Raw genomic sequence first — 17,386 nt, 5'->3', positions numbered from 1 at the left:
TTCTTGGGTCAGTAGGGTTGTAAATACTGGAATGACAGAGGGAAGGGGTTGAGTGGGTTTGTGGTTTTTTGGGGGGTAAGCATGGTGGGCTGGAGGAAGGAGGAGGTTGTGTGGAAGATTCTTTTAACTCGGGTGAGGAGAGGTTGAAGGGGCGAGTTACTGGTTCTAGTGGCACAAGTGAGGGGGTGTAGGTTTTGTGGATAGATCTTGGTATCTTGTGGGTTATTTCTCATAGTGTGGTCATTCAGGTTGAACTATTGGGGATGCACATCCATCTGATTTGCATATGACTGGGCATGATCATCCTGGATCATATTTTCATTTCCATTAAGCTGATATGTTCAAAATCTGACAAAAGTATTTCTTTTTTCAAATTTGTACATTGTGTAGTCTAATAAAGATGCAGGGTGATCTTGGCTGCAGTTTTGCACATTTGACTGGGCTCAAATATGAGGAACCACATGCAGGACCAGAGGACTGGAGGAGTGCCTGTATAGTTCCACTTTACAAGGGAAAAGGGGACAAGTGTGAATGTAGTAGTTTCAGAGGGATTAGCTTGTTAAGTGTAGTTGGGAAGGCTTATGGGAGGATCTTGATTGAGAGGATTAGGAGAGGAACAGAGGGAGTAATTGGTGAGGAACAGTGTGGATTTAGGACGGGTAGAGGTTGTGTAGATCAGATCTTTGTGGTAAGACATATGTGAGAAAGCTATAGGAAAGGGGAAGGATGTTTTTTGGGCTTTTATGGATCTGGAAAAGGCTTACAATAGGGTAGACAGAAAGGCACTGTGGGAGGTTATGCAGATATATGGGATAGGAGGAAAGCTTCTCAGAGCTGTCAAGAGTTTTTATGAGAGTAGTAGAGCTTGTGTCAGGATTAGAAATGGAGAGTGAGTGGTTCGAGGTAAAGCTGGGACTTCGTCAAGTATGCGTTATGTCGCCCTGGCTGTTCAACTTATACATGGATGGGGTAGTGCGAGAGGTAAAGGCAAGGGTAGTGGGTTAGGGATTGGAGATGGTTAAAGAAAATGGAGAAAAGTGGGAGGTGAGCCAGCTGTTGTTTGCGGACGACACTGCGCTTGTGGCAGGATTGGAGGAGGAATTGAGGAAGTTGGTGACAGAGTTTTGGAGAGTATGTGATAGAAGAAAGCTAAAGATAAATGTGGGTAAAAGTAAGGTGATGAGATGTACAAGGGGTGAAAGTGGCAGTAGACTGGAAGTGAGCATTAAGGGAGAGCGACTGGAGGAAGTGGATAGTTTTAGATACTTGGGTGCAAATGTGGCAGGAAAAGGTGGAGGTAGAATGTAGATTGAGAGAAGCAAGTAAATGCCTTGGTGGATTAAAGAGTGTAATGAGGAATAGACATTTGGGAATGGATGCGAAGAGGAGACTGTATGAAGGAGTGATTGTGCCAACAGCACTGTATGGGGCAGAAACATGGAACATAAGAGAGGAAGAGAGAAGGAGTTTGAATGTGTTTGAGATGAGGTGTCTGAGAAGTATGATGGGAGTTACTAGGCTGGATAGAGTGAGAAATGAGGAGGTGAGGAGGAGAACAGGGGTGGAAAGGGAGTTAGGAGATAGGGTTGATGAAAGAGTATTAAGATGATTTGGACACATGGAAAGAATGAGTGAAGAAATACTAGTAAAAGAGGTATGGAAGGCAGATGTGGGGGGAATGAACATGAGGGGACGTCCTAGGATGAGGTGGATGGATGGGGTGAAGGGGGCTTTGGGGAAGAGGGGAATGTCTGTTGAGGAAGGACGGGAGAGGACAGAAGACAGGGGTGAATGGAGAATGGTTGTATATGGATGAGTTTGTGATGCATGAGGTGGAATGGGCGGGGGGATGGGGGGATGAGGTAGTATGTGCGAGCACAATTTGACACAGCCCAAAGGGATTTCTCCCCATCTTCTCCTTTTATGCATGGGGGGACGGAGAGGGGGGGTCGCCGATTTAATGAAGCGGCCTTGCTGTGGATGTGCTGTGTCTTGCGACACTGCTTCTGACCCAGGGCAGTGGACAAGGTGCAGGGATGACCCGTCATCCGGGAGGTGCTAAGATAGGAGGGAGGGTGGAGGGATGTGGAGTGTATTCAGGGATGGAATGGGTGGGAATGATTTTATGCCTTTTCCTTTTTGGCTACCTCCCTTGTAAGGGGGAAAAAGCCTTGGTATATGTATGTACATGCAGGACCTGAGTTGTGTACAAACACACTCCCCCCTCTTGGTGAAGAGGATGTCTGACGTGTCTAAAGCACTGACAATTGAAGCCATGGCATAAGTGTGGGAAGTATTTCTTTATTTCATACATTCTATTTAACCTACGATTAGGAGAGTTGTGAGCCGGGATTAATCAAATATCACTATTAATGTTGGGGTATTCATTTCTGTACAATTTATGGTTTTCCTTTTTGCATTGTAGGCGCTACTATATAAAAATTGAGTTAACTGTAATCAGATGAACATGTCATTAGTAATTTTTACAATGGAAATTAGAATAAACCAAATGGTGCTTTACCCCTTATAAAGGGTGTGACCAACCTATCCCACATCCATCTAATATCCATTGGTTGTCCCTTTTACCTTAGCTCCTTATGAATAAATACAACAGTGGATAATAAAACCAAGTAACCATTGGATAATATATACTGAAACAATCAATTGATCAAGAAAATAAAATATAATTTCATATCGGTGATAGGGTAAAAAAGCATTTCATGTAGAAAGAGACACTAGACATTAGATATTATGAACTACATAGGTATGCAGACAATACGGTGAGAATCACACAGCATGACCTAAAATTTGGAAATCACAGTTGGAATCATGCAATTATATAAAACACGCTGGCAAACCCATTCCCTTTCCCCACCCTTCTTAAATCACAGCTATTTACAAAAGTTCACCAACATGACAAGTGCTTCTTCCATGACCTTATCCTGCATTCACTACCTTTTGCAATATCCTTTGGATTCCTATTTTCAAAGGTTGTAGCATCCACTTGGAATGCACTACATATAAGGAACTTGGCAGAAGTATCCCACAAAATGTAAAAATCTGGAGGGTAATATACAACTTTTATTAACCTTCACAAGGTATTGAGTCACTCGTTTTCAATAAATACTGATAAAACAATTCTTATGTTAATTGAACACTGATAAGGCTGCTCTTTTGAAGTCAAAGAACAACTGCAGTGCATTCAAGTTATGAAAAACATTTTTCAAATTCACTTCAAGCAGTATGTACGCATTTACACTTAATCATCTATTGGTGCTTAAGCTAGCAGGCAGCAATATTGTTGTGCCCACTTCTTTGTAAAACGTGACTAAGAATTAAGTGTCTTCAAGGTTCTTCTCAAGAGCCAATTTAGCCCTAGATTAATTCCTCTTAATGACGACACCTCAACACTACACACCTTTAGGAAGACAAAGAAAACATGTTACAATAAAGGATCAAATAGTCACTATTTATTTCAACTAGCTGTACTATGATGGACAAAACCTTCAAATGGAGATATGAACATTTAATTTCCTAATACTTTGCTACAAAGGAAAAGTCCTTTTGTGACAAAATGCAATCAAATTAAAAACTTGTTCCTCCATCTGAGTTTTCTTTGCAATCATAGTCCAAAGGATTAAGCATACTGGGTCTCTTCAATACAATGGCTTACTATACATATTCCCTTTTTGCTGGTAAACAAATACAGCTGTATGAAACTATCTAGACCACCTTCAAGACACGAATTACCATCACAGAGAATGAAATTAACGGACACCAGCCTGAACTAAGTAAACCATTATAGTGAAGAGATTACTTACAGAAATGATGATTTATATCTTAATGAGCAGAGAGAACCATTAATCATAGTATGAAAACAATTCATAAGAAGTGTGCTCCACTTAGCCTCTACATCATGGTTCCCCCCCCCCCCCAAAAAAAAGGACACCCTACCAACCAAAACAAATAATAATGGGATGCACTAAAACCATCCCAGTATAAGATCCAGAACTCTTTCAATCACCCTCTTGGATACCACTATATAAACCATTAAAGCTCCCTTGAATACCTTGCCACAAACCAACCTCGTCTATATATACTATGTGCATATTTTTTCCTAATTACATACATATGAATACCACAGGATTTTTTCCCCTTATAAGGGAGGTAGCCAAAAAACAAAGGCATAAAAAACACTCCCACCCATTCCATTCCCCATCAGACTCCACTCCCCTTCACCCTCTTCCCTCCCTCTTATCTTGGCACCTCCTGGATGACGGGTCATCCCTGCATCTCGCCCACTGCCCTGGGTCACAAGCAGTGTCACAAGACACAGCACATCCACAGCAAGGCTGCTTCATTAAATCGGCAACACCCCCTTTCCATTCCCTCATGCAGAAAAGAAGACAGGAAGAAACCCCTTCGAGCTGTGTCAAATTATTTCTCATACATACTCCCTCACCCGAGTTTCTTCTTAATGTATTATAAACAATTCTCTTTCAGTACACACCTAACATTTTCTCTCCACTTTGGTTAATTTTTTCTGGCACACCAAATTTCTCTATAACTCCAGCCACTGGCTCATCTCCTATCCTAACATCTAGATCCCTTGACACCATTGCACACACATTCCTTCCAAAACTTCCCACACACTCTCACTCCAAATCTCTTCTCTCTCCTCTTCATTTTTCTCACTGCCAGGGGTATATGCACTCACAAATACCCATACTGCTGAACCTATTCTAATTTTTGTCAACATCATCCTTAACCACTTCAGTATGACTCAAATTCTCTTGCACAGCATTGGCTGCAATATGTAATTTGCATCACATTAATCGCATTATAAAATATAAAGTCATTGGTGTATTACTTGTTCTCTTTTACTGTGAGTAGTATTAAACACAAAAAATGTGATCAAACCAGTTCACAGAATTGGGAAGTAACTCGTATACATAAAAAAAAAAAAATATATATATATATATATATATATATATATATATATATACACACATATATTAGAAAGACTGGTAAAAGAGGTATGGAAGGCAGATATGGAGGGAGTGAACATGAGGGGGTGACCTAGGATAAGATGGATGGATGGGGTGAAAGGGGCTTTGGGGAAGGGGGAAATGTCTGTTGAGGAAGGACAGGAGAGGACAGAAGACAGGGGTGAATGGAGAATGGTTGTATATGGATGATGTTGTGATACATGAGATGGAATGGGTGGGGGGATGGGGGGTACGGTAGTATGTGCAAGTAAAATGTGACGCAGCCCGAAGGGATTTCTCCCCGTCTTCTTCTTTTCTGCATGAGGGGACGGAGAGTGGGGGTCACCGATTTAATGAAGCAGCCTTGCTGTGGATGTGTTGTGTCTTGTGACACTGCCTCTGACCCAGGGCAGTGGACAAGATGCAGGGATGACCCGTCATCCAGGAGGTGCCAAGATAAGAGGGAAGGTGGGGAGTGGAGTGTATTTAGGGATGGAATGGGTAGGAATGTTTTTTATGCCTTTTTCTTTTTGGCTACCTCCCTTGTAAGGCGGAAGAAGCCTTTGGTATATGTATGTATCCCCCTTACGAGAGAGGTGGCCAAGTCAAAGCATACACCCTCTTTACACTTGTTTAAATCCCACATGTCACCCCTCCCATTCTTGTGGATGAAGGGTCACTCCTGTCCCTTGCCATATTGCTTGGGTTAAAGGCAATGCAATGAAACAAAGTGCTTTCACAGCAAGGCCCAACAGTCAGAGCTAATTTACTCTCATCACTTCATAATATGACCTTCACCCCCCCCCCCATTCACTAAAAAAATATATATATATTCCTTCAAGCTACATAATTTCTTTATCTGATTAATTTACCTAGTTGTATTTTGCGGGAAGGGGAGCTACGCTAGTGGTGTCCCGCCTTTGTATCACGCAGTGTCTAGTTTGTTTTTAAACTCATGAATGGTTTTTGTGCACACTATTTCCTTGTCCATTTGCTCCTATCTTTTGCATTCTCTCTTCTTTTATTGGCAGACATTCTTCTTGCATCCAATGCCCCTTTTGCCCCACCAAGACCTCATTCTTGGTCTTCCTCTCAAGTTAACTTCACCCACTTCTACTTTCCACACTCTTCCTACCAGTCTTTCTTCATTCTTCCCATAAGCCCACACTATCTAAGGTCTTTGATCTAACAACTCTCTACCCCCACTTTCTGCCTCACCTTCAGGTTTCTCAATATCAATCCACATAACACCAAACTATACTTCTTAAATACTGCATCTCAAAATAATAACATAATAAAATCAAAATTAGAAAGAAAAAAAAAATTCTATACTTACTGCCCATGGGAGATCAAGCGATGAAAGGTTATCTAGAAGAACTGAAGGTGGGTGTGGAAGGTGTGAAGCCTCTCTTCTGTTGTCACTACAGTCTCTACTTTCATTTCTAGATTTGAAGTCTGGGCTATTTACATTAGATGCAAACAAGGGACGGGCTTGAGATCGGTGCTCTCTGTGATTTCTGGGCATGGCGCATAACTCTAATGCGTCAGGAACATTGTCAGCACCTGGGTTTGGAGGGTATGCCGCTTCTTTCCTATTGCTATCTCTTCCCTCTTTTCTAGATTTGTGATCGGAGGTATGAAGGTGAGTGGCAAGGACAAGAAGAGGAGGAGCGTGGTACTCTGGAAGAGTTCTGAGCATGGCACACAGTTCTAGAGTGTCCGGAACACTGTCAGTTCCTGTTCTACTTGCATCCACATAACATATGAGACCGTCTACTCTCTCTGCTACCTGTATTGGAGTAATACATGTTATTAACTAAACGAGTATTACAATCTGATTCTCAATAAAGAGAGGAAATTACTTTCATTTATCATAATGGTAATAATAATTACCAACTCTCAAGTTTCTCTTACTGGAAACCTGCAGCCACATGGCAGCTGACAATGGTCCTCAGACCCTCCCAAAGATCTTTCTGGGAAGACATGTTGGACTGTTGTTTGTGTAAGGCTGTTTATATGTTACCAGCTTGTAATAGTTTGGGGGGGGATGGGATCAATTGCCAATTGTCAGCTCTGTGAAACATTGTAGGAAATATAGCTGAAGATGATCAAATACCAGCAAGGCCTTCAGATGGCAGTATGGACAATTATGGGTTTTGGAGATGGGCAGCTGAGAGATACAGTTACCCTGGTTACTATAATTTAAAACAAAATGAGGCCATTCAGCAAAAGTTGGTTCTCAATAGACCATACAATTACAAATTAATATGTATATGCATACATACATATACCAAAGCCTTTTTCCCTCTACACGGGGGGTAGCCAAAAAGAAAAAGGCCAATAAGACATTTTCCCCCTTATATGGTAGTGGCTGAGTCAAAGCAAACACACACCCTCCACCCATCCGAAATCCATTCATCATCCTCTCCACCTTAGCACCTAATGGATGAAGGATCCTCCACTTGGGACCATGAGAATGCAGTGAGGAATTGTGCTTCCACAGTGGGGCCTGACAGCTGGAGCTGGTTTATATGTAAAGAAAAACACACCCACACAATGACCTCCCAGTAATTTTTACTAACATCCAGGTTTTGAAGAAGACTGCAAAGCTGCAACTTACAGCATGCATGCATGCATGTGTATATATGTATATATGTGTGTATATATATATATATCTATATATATATATATATATATAATGTATAGTTCCTATGCCTTTTTCTTTTGGCTACCTCTCGTGTAAGGGGGAAAAGAGCCTTTGGTATATGCACATATATATGTACATGAACATGTTGGATTTACAGACATACTGGAACCATAAAAATGCTCAGAAAAACACCTGCCCAACCTTGTTTGAAATACAAGACTACTTACATGTGCCACATCTGGATGAAAAACTGTGCCTCTGGGTCCTTCAATTAGGAGTCTAGGTCGAACACGTCTCACTGGCAACAGGTTCAGGTGTTCCTGTGCATAACGAACTGTAACTCCACCCCCTGTAAGAAAGTAAAGAACACTGGTTGGTCAGATGAGTTTTTCAAATTTCCACCATCAACACAATGACACACTTTATACATGTACATACATATTACACACACACACACACACACAATCAAGCACGCACGCACACACACATCAAGGACTCCCCACCCCCTTTACCAGGGAGGTAGCCACAATCAAATGGCATAATCCCACTCCCATCCACCCCTCCCTCCCTCTCATCTTGGCTCCTCATGGATGACAGGTCATCAGTGCATCTCACCCATGAAGCAATGCAGCAAGACACAGCACATCCACAGCAAGGCCGCTTCATTTAATTGGCAACCACCCCATCTTCACCCCCTCATGCAGAAACAGTGAAGACGGGGAGAAATCCCTTCTGGCTGCGTCAAAATATCATTCACACATAACCACTCCCTGATCTCCGCCTATCCCCCATCCACTCCCTTCCATGCATTAAAGTACATCACACACTTTACAGATTTTTTTATATTCTATTTATTCAATTATTTACTTCCCTAAGAGAAGGACCAGCAACATGTACCTATAAGTGGGAATCACATGAGATAGAGCACCTCCTCATCACCCATCTTTGAAGCTTATCATTACTCTCACTTCCATTTGAAGAACAAGTAATTAGAGGTTAGCATTCATATCTCTAAACCTGGCCCTGAGATTTTCATAAAATTCTACTATCTTGATAATAATGATTTGGTTCAATGTCGCAAACTCCCTATCAGTAGGCAAAGACCGTCCCCCTTATAGAGGACTTTATAGCAGGGAATTTCATGAACCATGCCCTTGGTCCAACTTGCTGGAGGCAGGGTTCAAACTGCCATCATCTTGACCTCCATCGCAAGTAGTGTCACTAACCTGCTCCAACTTTTTCAAATAAACTGAGCTCACTGGTAAATATCTACCCACCCCCACTCCCTCCTTCTCCTGTTAGCCAGTGACATAGAAACAAACCCAAAATAATAAAACACTGTTACCAGGCCAATGTTTCTTCTCAAAAAGATCTATGAGAGAGAAAGTGGGGGGATGGGGAGGGAGGGAGGGAAGGATGGGGAGCCAGAGAGGAGGGAGCAAGGAAGGGAGAGTGATAAAGAGAGGAAAAGGAGGAAAGAGAAAGACAGAGATACTTGGAAAACATTATTCCTATATAAGAAAATAATACATGAAAAGTACAAATAAACATCTTACATTATCTTTCAGGCCAGGAAAAAAAAATAATACCAACTAACCAAAAAATTTCACCTTAATACCTTCTTAATAAATGCACTCTCTACCCTTACATTAAATTTAAGCCTTCTGTATATCCACTCACAACATGCCTACGTATGTCAGGGTGAAGATGGACCATGTCTTCATGGCAAGAGAGAACACACTATCAGACTTAAAGTTTCCACTATGGTTCCCCACCAAGAGAGAGAGGTGTGGTTGTTAGAGTGGGTGAGGCAATTAGCAATTCTCAGGTCTCCTTGAATGAAAAACTAGGGGACAGAATCAAAACTGACATAGAAAAGTCTTGGATCTGGTCAGGAGAACAAGTTCCAGTCCCTTATGGTTAGCACTTTTATGTGAAGGTGAAGGTGTTCATAGAATCTGAAGACAAACAGCAGGGAGATGGTATTCTCTTGACAATCTTGCAGGATCACCATTATCAGGTACTCATTTTTGGTCCCCCTAATAAAGAAAAAAATTATGAGCGATGAAAAGCAATGTTTTGCAAATAATAAGAGGATGTAACCAAACTATGCATACTGTCTACTTAAAATTCAAAGACTGAAATAATACCCATTGAAGTCACACAATTATACAATAAGCACATTCCTCCATTTACTCCTACATGTCATGGGACCCCCAAATACTTAAAGCACTCCACTTCCTCCAGCCTCTCACCAGTTTACACTCACCTTCAACTCCACACTATCTCTTCTTGTACCTCTCATCACTTTACTTGTGCCTAAATTAATTTTCAGCTTTCTCCTCTAACACATCCTCTCAAACTCTGCTGCCAACTTTATATCCATCTATATACAAGGAGCCTTTTCCCCTTATAAGGGAGATAGTCAACCAATGCATGCACCCACCTCCACCCATTCCACTCCCACCCATCACCCACTTGTTTCCTGCTCCTCTTTGCTCCTTATGGATGAAGAGCCATCCTTATCTCCTGCCCACAGCCATTGCCATCAACTACTACATTACATCTTCAGACTCTGCCACAAGTGCAGTCATCCTCAAACGATGACCTGCTCACCCACTTCCCTCCACTCTCATTTGCCAACTCAAAAGCCTTGCTTAGCACTCTTATATTCACCCCTGCCCTCAAACATCCCATTCAGGTACATGCTGAGGAGCCATGGCACGTGATGTTACAAATTTTACTGAATGGAGCACTGAGAACAATATCAAGATGCACCAAAACCATCACAATTGGACACCTGTATACAGAAACCAAAATACTCCCTACATAACACATGTAAAAATGACAGGAACACAAATCTACACCAGAACACTTAACATCACACACCCAGCACACCACATTTCAAAAGTCAACAGAACACAACAAGAAAAGTGCAACAGAAGCATATTACTTAAAACACTAGTAACAACCTACCACCTGTGGTACTCGCCCGGGTAACTGAAGCGGCTCCCAGGGATCAGTACCACCTGGGAGGGGTATACTGTGGCTGGTTGGTCCCCAGTTCTTGGGGTTGGGGGGGTGGTCCCACAACGAAGATGCTACCACACCAGGACCAGACAATACAAGTAACATCCACCTAAACCACATGGCATACGAGTACATGCACTAACCAACAATGCAAACTACAGCTATTCACATAACACTATACCCGAGATCTGGAAGCACAGGGGTAATCATTGCCATCTCCAAACCCAATAAAGACCTGACAGTTCCAACATCACACTTCTCTGCACCCCTTCCAAAGTCACAGAACACCTCATACTACAACTTGTCAGACCACATATCCCCCTTGCTGAATCACAACATGGTTTTAGACCACTACACTCCACAAACACTATACTGGTAAGTCATAGAGAGACTAAAAGTACTGGATCTGCCAACACTGAAAGACTAAAGAGAAAGAGGTGACTTGATTACAATATTCAGGTCACAAAATGGAATAGACTATAATGACACAGAAGATCTCTTGGTTACAGATGGGAGGGTTTTTAAGAGGTTTCAAGAATAAATTAAGAAAAACTAAACATGTAAAGGATAAGTGGAAATAAAGTTTTCCATACATACATACATACATATACCAAAGGCTTTTTCCCCCCTACATGGGGGGTAGCTACAAAGAAAAAGGCATGGAAACCACTCCCACCCATTCCACCTCCCATACACTCCACTCCCCTCCACCTTCCCTCTGATCTTGGCACCTCCCGGATGACGCGCCACCCCCGCATCCTGTCCACTGCCCTGGGTCAGAAGCAGTGTCGCAAGACACAGCGCATCCACAGCAAGGCCGCTTCATAAATTCGGCAACCCCCCCCCCCCTCTCCGTCCCCTCATGCAGAAAAGGAGAAGACAGGGAGAAATCCCTTGGGGCTGCGTCAATTTTCTTCTCACACATACCTCCCCACCCCCCACCACACTCCCCCTCATGCATCATAGCATCATCTATACACAACCCCTCTCCATTCACCCCTATCTTCTGTCCTCTCCCGTCCTTCCTCCACAGATATTCCTCTCTTTCGTAATGCCCCTTTCACCCCATCCATCCATCTCATCCTAGGCCACCCCCTCATATTCACTCTTTCCACCTCTGCCTTCCATACTTCTTTTACTAATCTTTCTTCACTCATTCTTTCCATGTGTCCAAACCATCCTAATACCCCTATCTCCCAGTTCCCTTTCCACCCCTGTTCTCCTCCTCACCTCCTCATTTCTTACTCTATCTAGCCTAGTATCCCCTACCATACTTCTCAGACATTTCATCTCAAACATATTCAAACTCCTTCTCTCTTCCTCTCTCATGTTCCATGTTTCTGCCCCGTACAATGCTGTTGGTACAATCACTCCTTCATATAACCTCCTCTTAGCATCCATTCCCAGATGTCCATTTCTCATTACACTTTTCAATCCACCAAGGCATTTACTCGCTTCTCTCAATCTACATTCTACCTCCATCCCCACCCCTCCCTTTCCTGCCACATTCGCACCCAAATAACTAAAACTATCCACTTCCTCCAGTCTTTCACCCTTAATGCTCACCTCCAGCCTACTGTCACTCTCTCCCCTTGTACATCTCATCACCTTACTTTTACCCACATTTATCTTCAGCTTCCTTCTTTCACACACTTCTCAAACTCTGTCACTAACTTCCTCAATCCCTCCTCTGATCCTGCTACAAGCGCAGTGTCGTCAGCAAACAACAACTGGCTCACCTCCCACTTTTCTCCATTTTATTTAATCATGTCCAATCCCTGACCCACTACCCTTGCATTCACCTCTCACACCACCCCATCCATGTAAAGATTGAACAGCCAGGGTGACATAACACATCCCTGATGAAGTCCCACCTTTACCTCAAACCATTCACTCTCTCCATTTCTAATCCTAACACAAGCTCTATTACTCTTGTAAAAACTCTTGACTGCTCTTAACAGCTTTCCTCCTATCCCATATATCTGCAGTACCTCCCACAGTGCCTTCCTATCTACCCTGCCATAAGCCTTTTCCAGATCCATAAAAGCCCAAAAAACATCCTTATCTTTTCCTATAGCTTTCTCACATGTCTGTCTTACCACCAAGATCTGATCTACACAAACCCTACCTGTCCTAAACCCGCACTGTTCCTCACCAATTACTCCCTCTGTTCATCTCCTAATCTTCTCAATCAAGACCCTCCCATACGCCTTACCAACTACACTCAACAAGCTGATCCCTCTGAAACTACTACACTCACACTTGTCCCCCTTTCCCTTGTAAAGCAGAACTATACAGGCACTCCTCCAGTCCTCCGGCACTCTACCCTCTCTCAAACAAACATTAAACAACCTCACCGGCCAGTCCACCATCACTGTACCTCCTTTCTTCAGACATTCTGCATGGCATCCATCCAGACCAGGTGCCTTACCTGCTCTCATCATCTTAACTCCTTCACTCCGGGGCACATCGCATGTCTTGCAGCATTAGTTGCCCGACGTGCGATGCTGCATCATAATAATCGCATTATAAAAAATAAAGTCAGTGCTCAATCGTTCGTTCTCTTTTACCCGTGAATTTTGATAACCTTAGAAAATATGATGAAGCCAGTTTAGAGAGAATGGAGGTTACGTAGGTACAACTACAATAAATATAATCAAGACGCCGACGTCGGCATCATCGCGTACCCACTTGCTCCTCATGACGCCTACGTAGGCGTCACCGTATGGAAATGGTTAACAGCTGGTTTCACTTCATCCTTCCCTATTTCTCCTCCATTTTCCTCCCTCATCACTCTCATTTTCTTAGCGCTTCCCACTGCAACTACCTTTCCCTCCCTATCCTCCTTCACATTTAGCAACTCCCTAAAATATTCTGCCCACCTTCCTCTCACTGCCTTCTCTTCCATTATCATCTCTCCATCTGCACCTTTTACCTTTTCCTCTCTACTTGATTCGCCTCCTTTTTCTTTTTTAATTTCCTTCCAAAACATCTCTTCTTAAACAAAAGAAAAGTTTTCCATACAGAGGCATAAATACTTGGACTAGCTGCAAGATGGAACAATGCACGAGTTTAAATCCAAGTATAACAATTAGAGTATAGGGAGATATGGCCCAAGTTTTAACAAAGATGAACATGAAACTAGATATGACAACTGGAAAGCAAGAGATAGGACCCCACGTGCATTGCTCCTTTCCTGTTAACCACAATTAGGAAAATACAATTATGTAAACATACACGAGTATACACACGCACACCTTCATGTTGCTACAAGTGTATATGATCTTACCCATCCCTCCTGGCTTGCCCTTAACAAGTCCTACAGTTTCTAAGGTAGAATCCTTTGATGTGATGAGTCGCAGTGCCAGCTTTTTAGTTATGCTTGTCTCTGGTCCAAAGAGAAGAAAGGTTGGAGCATTCCTTCCCAGTGCAAAGGGCTGTAACCAGAAATGCACTTTAAATTTCATCCTCCTGTCTGATCACTTTCCTTACTGTTCATGAAAGTATATTCATAGTAACAAATTGAATATATACTATGTATTACAAGTATCAAGTTAACAGGGGGTTTACTTCTAATACATATGCAAACTATGGCCTCACAACCAGATAATTAACAATGTGCCATAAATACGACGGTATATGCATTATAGCACACTGCTCTTTTGGCCAATTTTTTATTCTGATATTTTTTGTACTGTATAACATGCAACCAGAATGTATGACTGCTGTATTTTTTACTTCATGAATGGTCTTGTTGGTGACTTCTAATTTATTACAGCACATTAAAAAGTAAAGAAAAAAAATCATACAGCAGTGCAGCAACTTGCATCTGGTGTGCTGAGAAACAAGTTAAAAAAATACATTGACTGTTAATATACCATTTTTCTCAGTGAACTGGGAGCATACAAAATAAACTTCATATAAACTAAGCATTATCATACATGGGCCAACCAAGAAAAACAAAGTCAATCACGAAAGTTAAAATTTAAGATTTAAAACTTTTAAAGAAATTGAAAAGATATACAACTAGAAGGAGCTAACAAGTGTGTTACTTCTTGTTTACCAGTTGGGTGAATCAGTTGCAAAATGTTCTCATCCCTAGCCCATCTTGTGCATGTGAAAACAGCATGGACAAGAATGGGAGCATTATAATTATGCATAAACAAAAAGCATTCAAGGAGACTTGGATAGGATACACGTTTGAAAACAATCTGAAATATGTGTTCAACATGAGCTGTATTCATCATTGTAATTGCTTAACTATATTATTTGTAAATACAAAGGTGAGTAGGTTAACACAAGGAGAAAACTTCACAGTGCATACACATAAAAAAGAAAAACAACTTACATCTTCTTGAGTATATGGTGATACTGGTGCAGATGGACGAACTAGTCTGAACACATGTGTGAAAAAGGAAGTGGGTGATGAAGTTTCTGGAGAAACCATTTTCGACAACAGGTTGCCAATATCTGGTGCATCACCTCCTTCACTTTTTTGAGCTATAGAATCTGGATCCAGAATTTCATACCTAAGCACCAATAACAATAGAATCAATAAAATAGAAAATTCTCTGTATAGGATGTAGATATTGTTATAATTATCACACAATTAAATAAATATTAGCACCAAGTATTACGAATCCAAAGAGATTTGATTTTGCTTTTATCCCATAGCCATTAAAATCAAGAAATTTACGAATTATATTTGTAATTTTCCTTTCAGTTACACTGCCAATGAAAAACATAATAAATATAAACAAATAAAAATAAAACAACCAAATCTAGGACAAAAATACTACAATTGTACCCGTGCAATACTCTTATCAATGCTATTCATCCTTTTGATAAGAAACCTCCCAACCCCAGTAACTCACCGAAGAGCTCACATACGCAGAAGACCTAACAATAATACATACATATACCAAGGGCTTTTTTTCCTCTTACAAGTGAGGTAGCCAAAGTAAAAATGCATAATTCCACTCCCATCTATTTACCACCTGTCCCTACCCTCTCATCTTGGCTCCTCCTGGATGACGGGTTATCCCTGCATCCTGCCCATCGCCCTGGGTCAGGAGTAATACAGCAAAGCCATTTCATTTAATCAGTGACCCACTATAAAAACTATAATAGCAACTAAAACCACCCTAGCCCACTCAGACAAACTAGAGTTGGGGCTCAGAGATAAAAGAAAAGAAGCATGATCCCAAAAATAATTAGTAACATTACTCACTCCAGACAATCATAAATAAAAAACACACCCTACAGTGAAATTAAATGGTCAAACCCTTCCACTAGAAAAGGATCCTAAAATTCCGTGCCTTGCTTTTGATATTAGTATGACCTTCAGGCAACAGAAAGATGTGACAGTGAAAATCAACAAGAAAATACACCACCTAAAATCCATTGCAACCACTGGCTCAGGACATCTATCTATATAGCAAGAGAACTTCATCTTATAAGGGAGGTAGCCAGTCAGGGCATGCACCCACTTCCACCCACCACCTTTGTTTCTCTCTCATCATAGCTCCTCACGAATGGTCATTCCTGTCTCATGCCCGCTGTCAGGGTCAGAAGCAATGCAGCAGGACACAGTACATCCACTCAGGTCAAGAAAAACAATTTCATCTTCAAACAGTTCTTAAGAACCATCCTGGACTATGCTTCTAAATTATGGTTTCCAACAGTCAGCAAAACAAATACATTTCCAATTTTTACAAAAGTACGGAGAGTAATAACAGGTTGCATCAAAATCACCCCAATAGGACACTCACACACAAATACAAAAATGCATAAGAACACAATAGGTGAAAAGTTCTATGCAAGAGCACTTGATTCCACACATCCATCTCGTATCACAAAAGCACAACGCACTACAACCTTATTTTGAGTGGTTCCAACAACCCCTGGACATCAGTTCCACAGAAAAATGCTTATTGAGAGGCAAAAATTACACTGGCATGCTTGTGTTCAGGATACCATCCAGTATTAAAACAATAACAATACAGAATGGGCCTAGCCACTGAATCAAACTACCCTGGATGCAACCATCACACTGAAGACGTAGCACCTCATTGTATAATGCCCCATATTAATAATCCCTGGGCAACAAGCAACACAATATATCTTCTTTGAATGGCTTATAGGCATGCCTGAAGGCCATAGCTTGTTACCTGGGAGCAGTGGCGATGGATTGATTGATTGAGAAACCTATCCCCATTTCTGGATCTGAACTTACAGTTGTCTGTTGTCAGCAAGCAATGGATCACAAACAAGAAGAGCTGCAAGAGGATATATGCTCACGTCGTTGGCTAGCGCCAGATTCAACACCTGAAGATTGCAAAAACGAGAAATTAGACACTTCTTAAAATTTCAATTAATGCTTTCTGCATATCTACCACAGGTACCACTTTAAGCAGTTGACTATTCTGGTACTCACCCTGGCCCTCAGCCACAATTTTCGTTTCCACATAAATTGATCTCTGCCAAGACGACGCCCTTTACAGCAAGTAATAGCAAGGGCCTTTGTGTCCTTTACACAAAGTCTTGCCATAACCTCCACCAGCAACTCTTCCTGCACAAGAAAATGAATACTGTTAAGGAATTTGCTAGTTCAACTCTCACATATGCAAACCACCAGCAATTGCACAACATTGCATTTACAAGAGTAGCAAACAAAATATTTATTTTCCATAAAAGATTCTCAGTAACAATGCTCACCCCT

At 41.6% G+C, this 17,386-nt stretch overlaps 1 protein-coding gene across 3 annotated transcripts in view; it reads right to left on the bottom strand.

Annotated features, from left to right (window-relative positions):
- Positions 1–2,633: 2,633 nt before the first annotated feature.
- Positions 2,634–17,386, bottom strand: part of LOC143029819 (uncharacterized) — a 23,394-nt gene continuing 8,641 nt past the window's right edge. For all 3 annotated transcript variants that reach the window (XM_076192867.1, XM_076192868.1, XM_076192869.1), the window contains 7 exons: positions 17,102–17,236; positions 16,901–16,992; positions 15,014–15,194; positions 13,955–14,102; positions 7,863–7,984; positions 6,325–6,777; positions 2,634–3,418 (listed from right to left, as the gene is read on the bottom strand). In XM_076192867.1, the coding sequence (XP_076048982.1) occupies positions 3,329–3,418; positions 6,325–6,777; positions 7,863–7,984; positions 13,955–14,102; positions 15,014–15,194; positions 16,901–16,992; positions 17,102–17,236 (1,221 nt within the window). In that variant the 3' untranslated portion in view covers positions 2,634–3,328. The remainder of the gene's footprint in view (positions 3,419–6,324; positions 6,778–7,862; positions 7,985–13,954; positions 14,103–15,013; positions 15,195–16,900; positions 16,993–17,101; positions 17,237–17,386) is intronic.

The sequence above is a fragment of the Oratosquilla oratoria genome, chromosome 11 (genome assembly GCF_046742065.1).
Source record: "Oratosquilla oratoria isolate Oo_2021 chromosome 11, ASM4674206v1, whole genome shotgun sequence".
Taxonomy (NCBI): domain Eukaryota; kingdom Metazoa; phylum Arthropoda; class Malacostraca; order Stomatopoda; family Squillidae; genus Oratosquilla; species Oratosquilla oratoria.
Note: the sequence above shows the minus strand (reverse complement) of the source record. Positions and strands in the feature narration are given on the sequence as shown.